The sequence below is a fragment of the Eschscholzia californica genome, unplaced genomic scaffold, assembly GCF_041429995.1.
Source record: "Eschscholzia californica isolate CP2 unplaced genomic scaffold, dmEscCali1.0.p SCAF_3, whole genome shotgun sequence".
NCBI classification, from domain to species: Eukaryota; Viridiplantae; Streptophyta; class Magnoliopsida; order Ranunculales; family Papaveraceae; genus Eschscholzia; species Eschscholzia californica.
The window spans coordinates 10,450,150-10,469,253 of record NW_028238420.1 but is presented as its reverse complement, the minus strand read 5'-3'; the positions used below and the strand labels follow the sequence as shown (position 1 = coordinate 10,469,253).

At 35.2% G+C, this 19,104-nt stretch overlaps 1 protein-coding gene and 1 long non-coding RNA gene across 6 annotated transcripts; both read left to right on the top strand.

Annotated features, from left to right (window-relative positions):
- Positions 1 to 400: 400 nt before the first annotated feature.
- Positions 401 to 4,742, top strand: LOC147548321 (phytoene synthase 2, chloroplastic-like). The gene is made up of 6 exons (XM_086664893.1): positions 401 to 1,423; positions 1,513 to 1,563; positions 2,252 to 2,424; positions 2,647 to 2,882; positions 3,364 to 3,556; positions 3,671 to 4,742. Exons 1-6 carry the CDS (start codon positions 964 to 966, stop codon positions 3,845 to 3,847), a joined length of 1,290 nt encoding a protein of 429 aa, XP_086521019.1. The 5' UTR covers positions 401 to 963; the 3' UTR covers positions 3,848 to 4,742.
- Positions 4,743 to 8,261: 3,519 nt separating this feature from the next.
- On the top strand, positions 8,262 to 17,111 carry LOC147548320 (uncharacterized). 5 transcript variants are annotated; one of them, XR_015236581.1, is made up of 8 exons: positions 8,262 to 10,088; positions 11,095 to 11,276; positions 12,047 to 12,168; positions 13,083 to 13,191; positions 15,084 to 15,162; positions 16,357 to 16,431; positions 16,677 to 17,017; positions 17,066 to 17,111. It is a non-coding gene; the product is annotated as an uncharacterized LOC147548320 (long non-coding RNA). The 5 variants fall into 5 exon arrangements; XR_015236584.1 differs by lacking the exons at positions 8,262 to 10,088; positions 11,095 to 11,276 and adding an exon at positions 14,434 to 14,524 and having other exon boundaries at positions 12,003 to 12,168; XR_015236580.1 differs by lacking the exons at positions 8,262 to 10,088; positions 11,095 to 11,276 and having other exon boundaries at positions 11,360 to 12,168.
- The last annotated feature ends 1,993 nt before the right edge of the window (positions 17,112 to 19,104 follow it).

Here is a 19,104-nt window from a genome sequence, read left to right as displayed (position 1 = left end):
TATTTGTATCTACACCTACACTAAACAACTAATAAATTAATAATGCATTTGTGTATTTAAATGAGAAAAGAAATGGATTTGGAAAAACTAGACTTATTATCTATTTTATTAGTAAATTTAAACTTTAAACTCATTAATTTTTTATTTTAAATCTGTCGTTCACATAACCGAGAGACATATTTACCTAACCAGTCTAAGAGATGTGATTTTTTGAGCTAACTTCTCAAAGGTTAGCCGATGAAGAATGAAGTGTTATATAGTAGCATCCATCGAGAAATACTCCATATTTGATCCTATTTAAGTGCCCACCGTTCAATTCAAATTTTGCCCACGTTTACACTTGCACTTTTGAGGAATTGTGATAACCTTATCTCTCATCTTATTGGACTAAAATTTCCATGTGTCACTAGTTGTATATTCCTTGGAAACATCTCATCCTTTTAATAGTTTCATGTAATTTTTATATTTATTACACTTAAGTTCAAAGAAGACAGTAGTGAACTAGTGGGGAGAGACATCACTACTAAGATTGAATAATTTGTGAGACTCTCATTCATTTGTCAAGAAAACTATTTGGTTTTTAGTCATTTATATATCATGTATTTGACATAAAGTCTAAGAGAGAAAGAGAAGGAAAGAGAAAAAAAAGGAAAGAGAGAAAGAAACTCAAACTGGCTTTGGGTAGCTTGTAATTTCTTTGTGAAGGTCTACTCTTACAAAATTTGATAAAACTTTGAAGTTGAGATCTTTTTTGAAGTTGGGTTGTGATTAGATTCAGTTTTCATTCATGGGTATTTTGGATTTTTGTTGATTAGTTGAATTGTTAAGTTCTTGAACTCTGTTCTTAACTTGGGGTATAATTTAATCCATTTCTGACTTAGAATTCAACAATAGAAGATTTGAAGAGAGAGAGAGAGAGAGAGAGAGAGAGAGAGAGAGAGAGAGAGAGAGAGAGAGAGAGAGATGTCATCTTCTCTGCTATGGGTTGTATCTGCTAACAACACAGAGATCTCAAGTTTCCTTTCTTATGGATTACTTGATAACTCAACCTCCATTAGAGCTCTCATTTCAAATTTTGATGGAAGAGTTAAAGGGAAGAAAAAACCAAGAAGGAGTTCTTGCTCTTTCAATTCAAATTTGAAGTATTCTTGCTTAGGTGAATCAGATAATAATGTTGGGAATTTCCCTATTATGTCTAGTTCGATCACTAGTTCGACCGGAGAACTCACAGTTTCTTCTTCAGAACAAAGGGTCAATGATGTTGTTCTTAAACAAGCAGCCTTGGTCAAAGAGCATCTAAGGTCTAACAGAGACCTTGACGTAAAACCTGATATTATCGTTCCGGGTACTCTTAGTTTATTGAATGAAGCTTACGATCGATGCAGAGAAGTTTGTGCCGAGTATGCTAAGACATTTTACTTGGGTTAGTTTTCTTCCACCAAACCAATTTCTATTATTTAGATTTTATATAGTTGACTTGAAGTTTACTAATGTCCTACATAACTATTTCAGGTACTCTTCTCATGACCCCAGAGAGGCGAAAAGCGATATGGGCTATTTATGGTGAGTTTGAACGTCGTTATCGCGTTGATTATATAGCACAAGTTATCATCGATTGGAAGTGGATTTTAGATGTTTAGGTAGTTAAACCACCCTTATAATTATAACAATTTGCTATTTTTCTTTAAAACTTCCAATCTATGTTAGTTAAATAGAGAGTACAAGATTGATGAATCAATAAGAATTACATACAAGATTCCCTTGTTATGATAATACAAAAGTCTAATTTAGGCTCACTCAATGGTATTAGCATAAACTAAAATTGATTCTATCATTTTATTGTTTAAACACATGCTACCCATTAAATTATATTTATGTTTTGCTTTGAATCACTAAATACTTTATTACCAATCAAATATCCTCACCTTTTTACCTCCTTTCAACCACTAAAAAAATGTTAGGTTAGTGACATAGAAGATTATTTTTGTAGTTCTATGGGTGTTTCATGTTTCGCCATCAAACTCTGATGGATAATACTCATAGTTTACCTACATGTTACATCGATAGAGTTAACAAAATTTGACCTGAACTCCATGTAACTAGTGATAATAACTTAAGGGTAGAACTTGTCAACCAAATTCGGCTTAGGGAGAAAGGACTATAATTGGGTCTACATAGCTTGTTGAAGCACAGCAGAGGACACGTATTTTGGGTGCAATACTGTGATCTCACTAGCTTATTATTTGTATAGTGTGGTGCAGAAGGACGGACGAGCTTGTTGATGGGCCTAATGCTTCACACATAACACCCAGAGCTTTGGACAGATGGGAATCAAGATTGGAGGACCTCTTCCAAGGTCGTCCATATGATATGCTGGATGCAGCTCTATCCGATACAGTTTCAAAATTCCCAGTAGACATTCAGGTTTTTTTTTTCAACTTCAAATTTGAAATCTGACTCCTGAACTAGATTGAAAGAGATGGATTTCAAGATTTTCTGTTTTACATATCTCATGCGTCTGAGTTGTCTGAATGGCCCATTGTCTGAAATAACCTGAATGACAGCCATTCAGGTATTCTGATCATCTTTCTTGGTTTTGAATATCTTTCACATTTTTATTTGAAATTTCAATCTTTTATTTGACAGCCATTCAGGGACATGATTGAAGGAATGAGAATGGATCTAAGAAAATCAAGATACAAGAACTTTGATGAACTCTATCTTTACTGTTACTACGTAGCAGGAACAGTTGGGCTAATGAGTGTTCCTGTAATGGGAATTGAACCACAGTCACAAGCAACAACTGAGAGTATATATAGTGCTGCTCTTTCATTAGGAATAGCCAATCAACTAACAAACATTCTTAGAGATGTTGGAGAAGAGTGAGTACTAAACTTTCGAATTTCCCATGCTTTCGTGTAATTTCTTCTAAAACACAAAGACTACTGACATCCTTCGTAAGAGTACCTTTGTCAGTGTGGGACTACTCTCAGACGCTCCTACACTTGTGGCACTATGTAAGCCTAAAACTTGTCTTTTTTTGTTGTGTGACATGGAGCGCGGGCCGCCGTTGGGCCTATCAAGCTTGTAGGCATGCTTCCAACTCAAATCCGATTGGGAATGAGTTGAAAACCTCTACATATTATACTCTTGGTCATAAAATTTCGGCTTGTCCGTGTGGGACTATCCCACATCCACCTGTTTGATCGCAAATGTGGGGTCTTATCTTATGTTTGATAGATAACGTGCAGACTAGACAGTGAACTACATACTGGATAGAGTCATTACTCGTTAGGCCTTTTCAGATTTTGTAGTTTATTTTCCTATTCTTGCTTTGGTTCTTATTTATGTTTTCCATATCAGTGCAAGAAGAGGAAGAGTTTATCTACCACAGGATGAACTAGCACAAGAAGGGTTATCGGACGAGGACATTTTTGCAGGAAAAGTAACTGATAAATGGAGGAATTTCATGAAAAAACAGATAAAGAGAGCAAGGTTATTCTTCGATGAAGCAGAGAAAGGAGTAACTCAACTTAGCTCGGCTAGTAGATGGCCGGTGAGAAAAACCGACTTTCTAAAACCATTTAAATACATTTCTTAGCTACATATATTAAACTTTAAGATTATTATTAGTTCCTTGTATTTATTCATTTGATTCGGTATTTTGTAGGTGTGGGCATCTCTGTTACTATATCGCCAAATACTGGATGAGATTGAAGCTAACGATTACAATAATTTTACTAAGAGAGCATATGTTAGCAAATCAAAGAAGATAGCAGCACTACCTATTGCTTATGCTAGATCGGTATTTGGAGTGTCAAGAACATCGCGTCTTATAAAAACTTGAGGAATTATTTACTATTAGAAAAGTATCTAACATATGTATATTCATGACTACATGATGAGTGATATATTACTAATCAAATGAATGGAAGTTGTTTTCCGAAGGTGACGAATGAGCTATGCTTCATGATGGAGGAGATGTCCGAAGAGGTTGGTGATGGTACTGGTGATAATAAGCAAGACACTTCTAGTTCAAAAGCGAAAAACAACCAAGTAGAAAAGACAATTTGGTAACGCAAATACTACTTCCTTAGTCAAAATTGTGGACCAAAATATAATTACCCAAATATAGTTGATTTATCTAACATTGGTTGCAAGCCTACTTAACAAGCACCAAACTTTCCACGAATTTTGTAAATCAAGAAGCTGAAGGAAGATATGGAACTAGAATCTCAGATGGGAATCCTCCGGTTTCAAACTCAGTCACTATGTTCTTCTCCCGATCAAAGCAATAAAGAGAGACATTTTTGTTATATGGTGGGGCCAAATAGGTAAAAGGATGTGGCCATAAAAGTCAACAAATGCAACTCACTGCATTGTTAGCATACCCTATGTCCTGCCATCCTTGTTTCGAGGAAGAAAAAATGCATCTTGGCATTAATGGGTGGAGAAAAAATGGGGCAAGCATTTATTGTTGGTTGATATTACGGGTGGTGAATGAAGGCTATAAATAACCATACTCATTCACAAATTCTGTATCTCAATCTCAAGTGAATTCTCCTTTTGTATAAGTGAGAGAGTGAAAGAGAGTTTGAGATCAACATAGAGTTGTATAAGTGTGTGAGGGTGAGAGTTGTAGTGAGATTCGTAACCGGGGAGTGCACTAGACTTTGTGTACGGTAACTCGGGTAAGTTGTAACTTCATATTCATAGTGGATTTACTTGGTGTGGCTGAAAAAGGACGTAGGACTTGCTCCGAACCTCTATAAATCTTGTGTGTCATTATTCTTTATTTGCTTCGTGGTTATGCTCGATTTATTCACCATTTCATCCATGATCCTGGTTTTCCGCATTAGAGAAAAACTCTAAGTAGACTGATCACCTATAAGGAGTGATTATTTTTCTCAACAATTTTGTATCTCATTTTCCTCCTCGTCGTTGGATACTTTAGGTACACTCAAGACTTTTGGAAAATTACCGTAAAAAGGTTTTGTTATTATCTGATTAAATACCGCATGAAGCTATACATATTGATGTCTTCCCCGACAAAAAGGCAAGGTAATTGTAACTTCACTCCAGTTTTGGTTACTAGATGTTGCGTTCTCTTTCTTTTCATCATGTAGTATCCACAACTTCACAATATAACTGCTCATCTTAATTTCAAGAGCTACACGTTTGTCTACCTCTAATAAATCAATATTTGGAGCAACCAAGAACATAATATTGAGGTCCTCTCCACTCATTGACAATTGGTTTTGAGTTGGATAACTACAAATTTAATATGGTATCGGAGCTAGGCCGACACGTAGTAGCTTAAAAAGCCCCACGTGCTCCACGTGTTAGGATAACCACTCCACACGTGAGGGGGCGTTGACATTAGTCCCACATGGAAGAATGGATAACTAGCAACCAAGAATATGAAGTATAGGTCTTCTCCACTCATTGCCAATCAATTTTGAGTTGGATGACTACAAATTTAATAGAGGGGGTCGTTGGAGTTCACATGAAGTTAAACCCTCAGAGCATCTCCAATGGGACACTCTAATAAACAATCTAAAAGTCTAGTTGTCAAATGTCAAATAATGATTTTCTTTCCTAGTGTCAATATAGAGACACTCTTAATTTGTATGGTCTCCAATGGAGATCTCTAAAATCTCTTACTTAATACACATGTCACTTTTAAATTGAATATGAAATAAGTAGTTGAAAAGAAAAGATTTCTATTGGTTTAAACATTAAAGTGACACTTAGAGATCTCAAGTAGACACTCTCATTTTAGAGTTTCTCTCTCTAGACACTCTATAATAAATGTGTCCACCTCATAATAGAGTGTCTAACAAAGTGTTCCATTGGAGATGATTTTTTAACAAAAACTCCAAGAAGTCATGTGTGACACTCTAAGTGTTAGAGATTGAGTGTCCCATTGGAGATGCTCTCACAATATCAAGTAATCCAACATATAGAACCGTGGACATAAACCGAAGGACAACCAACAGCCACAAAATAAGGTGGCACTTCATTGATCCTTCTCCATATCTATTAAGCTTATTACAATTGTCTTCTCCCCGACTCTAGCGACTAAAATTGTCTAACACTTCACAAACACTATATGATTTACTCCTATTTGAGGTATAAAATCAGGCCAAAATCAATGTAAACAGCTAGACCAATTTGTATTCACCTCTTCATCAAAAAAAAAATTTGTATTCACTTGAAGCAGGGGCCGACCCACGTCGGACATGTGGGGTACGTGGATCTACCTAATAAATGCCTTTTATTTCTTTTTAGTCCATATTTTGTGATTATTTTCTCTTTTGACTCATCTTTTCTTTATAAGTTTGGACTTAACCTCCTTTTACTAGGGTTTCATCTTTAGAACTAGGCTGTCTCACCTAGCCGGGCCATTCCACTTTATGATACCAGACCAGGCGAAAGCAATAAAGAAAGAAATCTATTCAATAAACAAAGGGAGAGAGAGAGAGGGATTTGAACCCTCGATAGTTCTGAACAAAGAACTATACTGGTTTTCAAGACCGGAGCTATCAACCACTCGATTATCTCTCCGAAAGACAATCTCTATTTTATTTGTATTCCCCTGAATAGAGCATGGTCATATGAGTTGATACTATCACTATCTTTAGAAACACCCCAGGTGTAAATCTAGATTTCGATCTACCTGTATATATAGATAGAATAGATACACGATCTAGAATACCCATTTATGAAGTAAATCAAAAAATTTCTCGACTCCATGTCCGAATAAAGTGGTAATAAGTTCTATAGGGTATTTTATCTCTGTACTATCTTATACTCTCCTTATCATTACTGTTCTATTTGTCTAAATTTTTGACAATATTTGTCTAAAATCAATCTTCTTTCTCTTTCTCTCCCTCTTCCTTCTCAGCTATCAGTTCTTTTCTCTCCCAACTTTTTTAAACAACGTAAATTATGAGAATTATTTTTTGGGAGATAAAATGTCTCTCGATCTTTTTAATATAAATTAACGTGCTTCCTTTTATGTAATTCAAGTATGTATAGTATTAATTATTTATAATGAAATTTCAGTTCAAACAACACACAAGTTGAGTTGGTTGGGAGTGTAACATATAGGGATTCTTGGTGAAAGCCAATAAACTTTTTGACAATTCACTTGTAACACAACAGTTTTGGTGATCGAAGGAGTTAGTAACGTCATGTTCAATCATTTCTTGATAGTGATTATTTTTACTCTTTTTTATAACTAAAAAGTATCCCCACAAGAAAATTTCTAACTAACCCATTAAGGGAATGGAAAATTCGGAAAATGGGGCAATGGGTATGTAAAATATGTGGAGACGAATAAATATGAAGAGTTTAAAATTAGTTGATTAAGTTCTTTCGACTGAATGGGGAGAAACAACTAGTAATATACTTGATTTTCAGATATATCGATAATTTATAAGTATACCTATTAGTCCATTTGACACTATCTGGATAATTTATCTACAACTGTTGATTCCTTGTAGTTCTTCAACAGATACATGACATCTCGTTTGTTTGGTCGCAGTGAACCAAAAATAAGAGAAGAAAAAAAATAAATAGTTTTATCTTGAAAAGTTAAAATCTGACGTCATACATTAAGGGGCCAATCGCAATCGGGTAATAACTCATGAACTCTGAAGATAGTATAGCACTATAGCCCGTTCCCCCTAACCAACTTTAACTAACTCTTTCTTGATTTTGTTCTTTAAGGTGTACAATATTTTCTCTGATCTTGCCTTTTCATCCGTTTGATCAAAACTGATGTTGACCCATATTTGTAGTTGTTGAATATCATTAACTGTCAAACCCTAACTGAAATTCTGTTGTTCTGTTTCAAGTAACAGATTTTTTTTTCTTGTTCAATTCTGGATTTCGAAATCTTGGGGTGTTTTAGTTGGGGTGTTTTAGTCTTGTCATTTCTCGATATTTCACTTCATTACGAGTTTATATTGTTTCCTCTAAATCATTTTGTGCACCTTTGATGTTTCAACCAAATTTGGTTTCAATGCAATGTTTCTTCCGGGCTCCCAACCCTTGTATTTTATTTCGTAGAGCCATTAGATATATTTGCAACTTTTTTTTTTTATCGGACAATGTTTGGATTACCATTTTGTCCTTCAAAACCACAAAGATGTAATTAATAGTTGATTTTAACATTGATAAAACATTTTTATCATTTCACTATATGCCTCTAAGATTTCTATATTAGAAGATAATTTTGAGCACATAAACTTCCACATTTTCCCCTTGTTAGATAAATATTGATCGTTTAATCAGCACACCGAAAACAACATAGGATGAACATCTTGACAAAGTCCACAGTCAAGTGAATCAACCCAATCCTAAATTGTAACCGTCCACTTGGACAAATAGAAAAGATTTCCTAACCCCCAATGTGTGGCTCTTCATGTCTCACTTCTTTCTCTCACTAACTTCCAACTAAAACCAAGAGGCCCAGAAAATCTATTATATTAAAACAGGTCGGTCGGTTATCTAGGGGATAAGTCTGGCCGTCCATTTTATTTTAGAGATTTACCTTTGATTAGATCGAACGACTGATATAAAATCCTTTTTAGTGTAATTTGACTTAAAAAATAAGGATATTAGTGTAAACAATTAATTATTTTGAATATTCGGTTACAATCTCCCTAAAATAACTATATCTCAGGCATCTTCTCACTCACGATTGCACATCCACTTTCCCCTTAATTTTAGTGATTCGGTTAGACTTCTAAGTCAGTTCAAAATTGTATAAATACGGTTCTCCCTCTCTACTCTTCAAACACATGGTTATCACTCTCCCCTGTAATTTTATCTTATTTATTTTCTTCTCCTCGAAGGCGTTAGCCAAGAGGGATCTTCCCCGTCCGTAGGACGGGGAGGGAACCTAGTTACAACAAATAATACAACAACACAGATCAGCAAGAAAATTTCTAAGAACACAAGAACCACATATTTCATATACTATTAAGAAGAATCAAGAATCACAATTATCTTTCTTTCTCCATTCATTCATTCACTCATATCTTCAAAAACTCAAAACTACTAGAAGTAAAATCAATGGCTACTTCATAGAAGGAGAAGGAGAGAGATAGGGAGGAGGAAGAAGAAATGGGGGACGATGATGATGATGATGAGTAGTGGAAGAAGAAGAAGAAGGTGTTACAGTAAGAACAGATTCGTGAAGGAGGAATCTCTGAAAAGGCCATTCAGATGAAGTTCGATTGAAATTGGTTTGATCTTGAATTGGTAGTTGGGGAGGAGGTGATGCCCAAAATGGGTCTGGAATTTCTTCCACTGAGAACACTCTCTCCATCGCCTGCCTTCGCGTCACCTCTCTTTTTCTCTCACTTTCTCTCCCTCTCTCTTATATTCCTTTTGGTTCGACCACACGGCTGGCTGGCTTGATATTCGAGTGTGGTTGGACCCCACGGATTCAGCATGTTGTTCGAGACTCCATTGTCTAGATTAAGTGTCCATTGTCTGAAATAGTTTAAACTATCTATTTTGCTTATGATTAGAAAAGTCAGTGTAAACGAGTAAGATTCCGACAATAAGAAAAGATAACAGTCTGTTGGTTTTATGGACTTCTCATTGTAATGATGGTCACTTTACCTTAGATTCAATAGACATGCACATTTATGTCTAGATTAACTAGTAATATACTAGTGCACCATACTATCCCTTCTCGACTATATATTGATTCTATCACTTGTTCTTAATATAACTTTTTGTTACAACGAAGTTCCCCTCCTCCCTGACTCCTATGCCAAGTGTGACACCAGTCACAAAGGCAACCCGCCCCCTTGCTTTCTTAGGGATATAATGTTACTTATAGACTCCATTCGATAATCTTTACATAAAATAATTATGAGCTCATATATAAGGGAGAAACTTATTGGATTAATCTAGCGTACTTCTCTTGTAGAATTTGTAGTTGTCAGATGTTTTCTATGTATTTTTAAAATTATCCTTCCCGCAGTTCAGTTTGTTTGTTAGTTTTGTTGACTGTTTTTGCAGTGAAATTTGCGAGTTCCTACGAAGAAGAAGATATAGGAAAACTGGTAAGAATCATTCTTTGTCATGTATTAAATCATACAAAGAGCAATTGAGACCTCATAATGAATTGGCTTGTGATTAAGAATTTAGATGAGAGTGATCTTTGGAAATAAGGCCTGGATGGTTCACCATTTGCATGATTAAACCTTAACAGTTGGTTGATTCATGAATAACATTCCACTAGTAGATTTTTCTATTCTTTTATAGATTAGACATCAATGTGACATGAATATATTTCTTCAATTGAACTACATGAAACAGTAAATGAAAGGAATAATTCTTTACTCAAAAAAAGAAAGGATTAATTCTTTTTTGGTCCCCAATTTGTGACCAACTGGTTAATTTGACCCCCAATTTTTGTTAAATCTTCCCTTTATGCTTCTATGGCATTTTTGTAATTATAATTTTTGTTCTTTGCCAAATCTTCCATTTCCCTCTTCTCCGCCTCACTTTATTCTCCTTCAACCTAAGAACGTAGTCCGTTGGTAACTTCGAAATTTTTTTTTGAATACTTCTTTCTTCTTCCACCATCGCAACCAACACCTACTTCCTATCTCTTTCCAATCCCCCCCTCGGTTCAGTCCCCTTTGTTGGAACTTTGTTTGCATATGGGGTTTGAAAACTCAGACGAAGAGGTGTTATAAATGAAGGGGGTTATGAACAAAGAGGACTTCGTCTAAGGCTAGGTTCGGGGGGTTATTGATAGAGAGAAAGATAAAGAGGGGGTGGGGGAGAAGAAGATAAAAGAACTACAAAAAATGAAGGCCAGCAGTAGAAAGTCGTCGGGCGCTGACTGTGAGTTAAAGGAGAAGAACATGAAACGGGGGAGAGAAAGAGATGAGGTGGACACAAAAATTATAATTACAAAGATGTCATAAGGGCCAAGATAGTCGGGAGTATGTCCCATCAATCCTAAGGCCAACCCTATGTGGCCTAGCAGACTCCCATATAGGCCTATAGGGATCCCAATTTTTGGAGGAACTCTGATAAATCTATTTATGTTCTTTTTAGGAATCCTATTTCAAATAGAATTTGGACTTTATAAGTATCTCTATAAAAGGACAGGGTTTAAACAAAATAGTGTGTCAAGTAGAGGAGTTACACAAGTGGAGCTAAGCTATAGATCTTCTGGAAAATACAATCAAGTTAGTCCGACGGAAAGCAAATCTTATATGAGGAAAAAGAGCATTCAGGTAATAACTATTAGGTTATTGTTAGTTTTGGCATGAGATCTGGGCAATTTAGTGTGAGATTATAGTCATCAAAGATTCCTCTTAGAATCAACAGTGGCGTCAGAGCCTCTTGAGTCTTGCCTGAGCTAATTTTTGGTCAGTTTAAAATTGGGTTTGTTCATTATCTGCGAAGAATTTCAAAAGAACTTTTTAAAAGAATTTCAATTTGAATTTACAAAGTTGCTTTGAAAAGTTTTTTTTAAAGTTAGGGTTTTTGAATTGTTCAAAAATCAAATTTCATTATTTTGTAATATTACTAAAATTAGTATTTGAAGAAAAGAAAAAATGGGTTCCAGACCAAGTCTTTGCACGCGCTCAGACTTCGTCCAAATGCGTCCTACGGCGCGCGCCCGAGATTTGTGGCATCTCGACTTGGGGCTCAGAGTACTCAGGCATTGTTTCGAGCGAGAATTTTTTCCGTTTCTTTCTAAATTTTTCTCTGTTTCACGTACATGTTTGTTTTTTAAAATTTGTCCCGAGTTGATCTAAGGCTTAAATCAGTTTTTTTTCATTAATTGATTTAAATTTATAACAAATACAATAAAAATGACGGCTTTTGTTAGTTTTTTCACGAGATTATTTTGCTTTTGGGTCAAGTCAAGATAGGGGTTAAATCTACAACTAATGCTGATTTCAGTGGGCTTATTTGCAACCAGATATAGTTTAGTCGTTGTTTGGAAACGTGATAAGAACCAAATTTTCTATCTCTCTCTTCTGTTCGATTTTTTCAGCAAGGTTAGGGTTGGAAGGGAAAAAACAATTGATCAAAGAGAATTTCAAGTGGAATTTGAAAGAGGAAATCTTGCGATCAGATTATCTCCAACGATATTTATTTCCGCTGACGATTTCCATGGTAATTGCTCACGTTTTCTCTTTCTTCTCTCTATCACTTTTTGCTATTTTCTGTAGTTCGTTAATTGAAAGAAGTAGAGCGAGATCTCTTCTGATTTAACTAATTAATGTCGATACTTTGGTTAGGGTTTGATAGATAGAAGATTCATTGATAAGAAAGTTTAATTATTTCATTCTTCAATAGATTTTATGTGATCTTTGAAGATGCCCAAGACTGTCTGTTTTTTTCTCATAATTTTTAGATTATGGGTTTGATCTCATTTGACTAAGCATGAAATTGATTGAAATTATTTGGATCTAATTTGCAGCTAGTTTCTGCAACTCTATTAGTTGTTCTAATAGCATTTTCTTTACACACAGTAAGAAAATAAAATGGACGCATAAGTAAATAAGTGGAGTGTTGATTTGTTCTAATAGCAAAACAAATTTTCTATTAGTTGTTCTAATAGCAAAACAAATTTTTATTCATGGTAATTTGTATTTCTTTGAAATCTGAACATGACTTCTGGGAAAACAGTACAACTGACATTTCATTTCTAAATTTCATGTTTGTTTTGCTCACTTCTTGTGAAATATGAAAAATATATTCAAACGAGTGTTAGGAAAATATTTTTGTTTGTTATATTTAGTTGTTTGGAAAAGTTTTCTTAATTGTCAACTAAATGACACATTGACACCTAATATATTTTCCTTCTCTTGCGTAGTTGACGTAGTTAGCTCGTAGGGTAATCATTGCCTAGTTGGTACTGTTGACTCGTGCCGTGCGTATAATTTAATAAACATAGGGAGATAAAAGTCATAAGTCAGCTCTTGATGTATGATTTAAGTGCATCAATAGTTCAATACAGTAAGTTACCATTTCATCCTCGTCAGATATACTCATCCGATTTCGTATATTTTTCCGCAATGGGGAAGCGAGTGGCTGTCAAGTACCACGCAGATGACTGGCCAACAAACAGTGCAAAGTTAGCTTTTGAAAAAGCTATTTTTACTAAAACACAATGGACGAATGCTCGAACAGAAGGTGATCTTGTCATAAACTTTTCCTTGCCAGTTTCACCTCTTTGTTGTTACTTGAATAAGTATTCTTGATACCCTTTTTCCGTAACAAGTTCCCTAGAGAAAAAACAGTGCCTTTCTTTATGCCTGGCATGCTCTGGAGAATAGCTCAAATGGCTAAGAGAAGGTGCTATATAACCTATATTTTTATTGGAAAGGTGAGGTAACTAGAGACCAAGGAATGAAACTTCCCGAAATTTCACCGAAATTTCGCGAAACGTTTCCTAAAATGAGATTAGGTGCACGAAATAACACTTACAACTATTTCCTGCATAGTTTCCACCGACATAATCGAAATTTCCACCGAAGTTGTTGGAAATATCGAAATTTCCACCGACATGATGGAAATTTCGACCGACATAGTAGAAATCTAGCAAAAAAACGGGATAAACTAATACTAGAAACATCTCCATTTCTTCGTCTTTTTCATCTTCATTTCTCTTAGATCTCTCTTGATTTTTATGTAATGTTTTCCATGGTTTTTAAATCTATTTGAATGATTTACGCCTTGACTTAACTGCCTAAATTGATTTTTTTTTTGAAACTTAGAATGAATATATTAAAGGAGAAAAAGCTATATACAGAGAGAGGGGTGGCTTAAAGCGGATATCTCACGACATCCAAGCCTCCCAATGAACTACAACATCTAGATAGGATACATTCTTAAACTTATCAATTCTCCTAACCCATGAGAAAATAGTTCCCTTAGCGTCTTCAATTCTGCCTAAATTGATTTTATCTTAGTAACACCTCTAATATAACTGCGTAATTGACGATACCTTCTCAAACTAACATTGTTTGTTAATTATTATCAGTAAGAATGCTATCTTTTGGGTGTTATAGCCAAAAAATTATTCAATTTACCCCCGGAAGTAACTGTGTAATTGCTAATACTCCCTCAAACTAATAGATAATGTTAAACATCATTTTTATGCATCATTATGGCTTAATAATCTTGTTATACATAATTGCATCATATTTCTATCATTTCTGTAGATTTGTAAGATTTCCACACTGACCGAAACATTTCTACGAAACGTTTCCACTTTTGGACCGACCGAAATTTCCACCGAAACCGAAATTTCATTCCTTGCTAGAGACCAGTAGAAAAAGGAGGGGAGGTGAATTTAATTCATGAGAGTTGGTCTCTAGAAAAAAAATTAACACACATGGTACAACTGTGACATTATTTTTCATTTTCTTGTAGCACTGTTGTGATGTGTATGTGCTGCTACCCAAAGGCATTTATACTACTTGTGCAGTTTTTATAGGAGGAATGGGTATTGATAACATTCTCGGTAACATGGATTCTTCTTTGTAGTATATTATCATTTTAGATACTCAAATATTTGTGTCGGATTGGATTACTTGTTCTAGAACTTGCAGTCACTTCGGTGGTATAATATGAGGGTTCTATCTGTAGTATGTACATCTTGTTTGTAATTTCTCATGGTATTTCTAAGGTCCTTTATATACCTTGTATTTAATGTTCTTTGGTATAATATAGCAATATCGATACAAAGATAGGTGTGTTGCTGCTCCCTTTTTAGCCTTTACCACTCAGTGTCCAAAGCTTTGAACTGGTTTCAGATACCTATCCCCATCTAGCTCATGTTGCGCAGACATAAAGAACTCTTTCCTAGTCCTCAGGAGCAAAATTTGGTATTTGACTCTTGCTGTAAATGCTACACAGAAGATACTATAATGGTATACACTTGAATAAATAAGAAGAATCCAACTAGAACTTTTGCCAATGCAAACTTTTCCCAACATGAAGCCTTTATATTCAAGGATATGCCTTTAAATATTAGAAAGCGCACATACTAATTTACCTGCATTGTTTTCTTGTATTTCCAGGAACAGTATGGACAAAATGACGGCACTTGAAAACCTAGAATCTTATCCTTCTATGCCTCGATGAGATTGTTGATGGAGGGTATGTACAATCTCGTTTTTCACACACGGTGGTTATCGACTTATCGTTAATGTCTATGCTAGTATGATACCTTATTATATGTGAGAATTAGTTGGCATGCCTTCCCTGTGAGTGTCTTGCTATACTAATTAGTGGCTGCCTCATACATATGTGAAAGTATTTGTTGCCATGCTTTTCCATGTCACTGTTTTGCTTCATTATTTAGTTGCTGCCTCATACATATGTGAAAGAATTAGTGCTAAACTTTTTTGAGATATATCGGTATTTTGGTGAGCTTTTTTTTTTTTTTTTTTTTTTTTTCGTGCTACCTCTCTAAAGGTAATCCAGTTATTTTCATCCTCGGGTATACCTTTCAGTGGGTGTTGGATGCAAATTTTGCTCAACTATGACTTGCAGAATATAGTGGATTGTCTAGAGGAATTCTTACTATCTAATCTTGTCCTTTTGGTCATATTTTCTTACGAACTAAAAGTGGAGTCTGTCTCTTCAGATGGCGTAGTTTTGGTCAATGTAAGAATAATTTATTATCTTTCTAGGTTACCGCTATTGTATAGTGTACTGCTTTGTTTTCTATCTGTAGTTTTACCCTGCACGTAATCTTTGTTAACTTAGTCTTAAAAGTGATGCTATGATGTATGAGCGCTCTTAAATACTCAAACTGTGTAGGAATTACAATTTTGGTAGAGTTCATACATGTCCTTCTAGACCATTATATCTTCAAATATGGATTTTAAGATGAAGGTGGCCAATCTCAAGAATCAAATAACACTTTGTCCGATGTAATCAAAGAAAGACTAAACATTTTTCAGTTCATAAAGCACTTCCATAACAAAAAGAGCTGGCATGAAAGCCGAACAAAGTAGAGACCTTAGGGAAATGGATAACTACATTAAAAGATAAGGGTCTAAAACTTCTTTTAAATTTTTATGTATGCATTAGAAGTTTCTGTTAGTAAGTTCTTCAAGAATGTGCATTACATGTGTAGCAGTGCATGTTTTGGTTCAGGCACTTCAAGGTTAGCTTTAGGTCTGCCTGGTAGAACATAAATTGTAAATGAACCTCTTTGTGTTTTTGTCCTTTTACTTTATTTGTTTGGTTTCTTGATTGACATTAGAACTTCATGAAGTAAATCTGTTGATCTGTTGGGATTTATCATGACGTAATAATTTATGGGTATATTTTTCTTTCGTACAGAATAATGAAGCAAGCGTTATTGCTGGTAAAGTTGCTTCCAATGGTGGCGAAAATGCAGCATCCTTATCTGAGCAGGTCCTTACGTTCTTCATGCTAATCCAGCAATCTTTTGAGAATTTCTAGTTCTCTTAATAACTAACATGACTCTTTGGTCATCTCTTCTTGCCCATTTAAAATTTGGTTCCTTTGTTTCCATATTTCCCATGGTTAAATGTGCCCTCTGTGATTTTCTTATTGGTTTCCTTTAGTTGTTAAACTATTATGAGATTTCCGAGATAGATATGATTAATTTTTCTAATTGTATAAAATCTGTTTTGCAGACTATATGTCAAGCATTAGCTACTGCACGGGAACATCTAACAAGATCTCTCCTTAGTCGATGAATGATATTAGGAGGAATAAGAACTTCCAGCAATTTTTTTTTGAAAAATAATTAGTCAGCTAGTATGTTAACTGCCATAGTTGCGTGTTGCTGTCGGATTTCTTGTTGATTGTACTTTTTCATGTCTTTAAGAATTTTCATGTTTGAACTTCATCTATCACTTGTGGGTACTCGAGAGTAGGGTGTTAACAAGCGAGGCCATATAAGAAGTTAAGATGGTTTATCTTTTGGAGGTCTGAATCCCGTTTTACTTTTCTTGTTAGAATGGTAGATTGCAGTGTCCAATTTATCAATGTCTTTACCTACTAACTAGTACTGAGAACTCAGTTTCAAGATAAACTCTAACATGATAAAGAAGACATACCTTGTGCTATTTCTCTTGGTTGATGAAGCTGTCTTTAGTCAACTATGTTTAATATTCAGATACAAAGGCATTGGGATAAGAATTGAGGATGAAATCCTCATTACAGAAACTGGATACGAGGTATTACTATTATCTTTTGGACTGAATTTGAAACAAACTGGCAACTGTGAAAATTAGACCAAACACAAATACCCACTTTAGTTCAAGGCACATTAGGTTAATTAGATCCTGAATACTTTCAAAAAAGTCAATTAATCGAAAAAAACTACGTTTACAGTTTTGGTTTAGTTTTTGTTGAGCTCTTAACAGGGTTAAAACCAGTTTCAGAGGTCATTAGAGTAAAGTAATTTAGCTATGTATGTTTTATCTTCATTGAAAAGTAAGGATCTTAATGAGTTTTTGGATAAAAATGTAGCGAGAGAAGAAAGGATTGAAGAGTTCAAAGGTGTAAGTGAATTGGCAAGGAAATGTTTGCTCAAGAACTTGTTTTTATTGGTGGGTTTGGAAAAGAGAATGAAGAAATTAGAGAAGATGAGAATAATGAGCATCCGTGGATGGACACAAATTTGTTTGATGAGACTAGTTATCAAGTTGAGTTAACTATAACTTTTAATTTGGGGAGCTAAAGATGTAAAGTTTACATCAATGGATTAGTTGGCTGATTATAGTCCATAATCTAACACCTATTTGTCATTCTAATTTTGTGAATTACTTCTCAAAAAAAAAAGTGCATTTTGTTATTAGCAGAGACTAAAAGACATCTACAAAAATAAAGACCAACTATGAAGGAAGTGGGTCAAAAACTGGGTTTGGGAAAGAGGATGAAGAAATTAGAGAAGATGAGAATAATGAGCATCCATGGATGGACACAAATTAGTTTGATGAGACTAGTTATTAAGCTTAGTTAACTTTGATATATAATTTGGAGGGCTAAAGATGTAAAGTTACCATCATTGGATTAGTTGGCTGATTATAGTCCATAATCTAACCCCTATTTGTCTTTTTAATTTGAGTTAATTCCTATATGGCCCCCTACTTTGTGACCAGCTTCTTTTATGGCCCCCTTTTTTTCGTAAATTGAAATATGACCTCATATTTTCGAGTAAATGTCAATACTACCCTTCTTGATTCTAAATTTAAAACATTTAAAAAAAGTTATTTCCACCTCACCCCCCTCTCTCTCTCCACCTCATCTCTCTCTACAACTCACCCCTCTCTCTCTCTCTCCAATTCACCTATCTCTCTTCCAACTCACCTCTCTCTCTCCAACTCACTCCTCTCTCTCCAACTCACTCCTCTCTCTCCAACTCACCTTCATCTTCTCCGATTAAAGTCGCCGGCTGGAAAATATTCTGGCCGGCGACCTCTAAAAAAAAAAAAAAAAAATTTCCTCTCATCTCTCTCTCTCTAAAAACTCCGGCGAAGGGGGTTTCCCTTCGCCGGAGCCGTAAACAGACCGATCTGGTCTGTTCACGGTTCCGGCGAAGGGAAACCCCCATCGCCGGAGTTTTTAGAGAGAGAGAGATGAGAGGAAAAAATTTTTTTTTTTAGAGGTTGCCGGCCGGAAAGTTTTCCGGCCGACGACTTTAATCGGAGAAGATGAAGGTGAGTTGGAGAGAGAGGAGTGAGTTGGAGAGAGAGAGGTGAGTTGGAAGAGAGAGGGGTGAAGTGGAGAGAGAGGGGTGAGTTGTAGAGAGAGATGAGGTGGAAAGAGAGAGAGAGAGGGGTGAGTTGTAGAGAGAGATGAGGTGGAGAGAGCGAGAGGGGTGAGGTGGAAATAACTTTTTTTAAATGTTTTAAATTTAGAATTAAGAAGGGTAGTATTGACATTTACTTGAAAATAGGGGGCCATATTTAAATTTAAAAAAAAATAGGGTCATAAAAGAAGCTGGTCACAAAGTAGGGGGTCATATAGGAATTAACTCTTTTAATTTTGTGAATTACTTCTCGAAAAAAAAAAAACATTTTGTAAATTCTACAAAAATAAAGGATTTCACCGTTG

What these genes read in the sequence shown, in the direction of transcription:
- LOC147548321 (XM_086664893.1), top strand. Translation starts at nt 964, where the DNA reads ATGTCATCTTCTCTGCTATGGGTTGTATCTGCTAACAACACAGAGATC. An exon ending in AATTCCCAGTAGACATTCAG is followed by an intron (nt 2,425 to 2,646) that starts GTTTTTTTTTTC and finishes TTTATTTGACAG; the next exon opens with CCATTCAGGGACATGATTGA. An exon ending in GCTCGGCTAGTAGATGGCCG is followed by an intron (nt 3,557 to 3,670) that starts GTGAGAAAAACC and finishes GGTATTTTGTAG; the next exon opens with GTGTGGGCATCTCTGTTACT.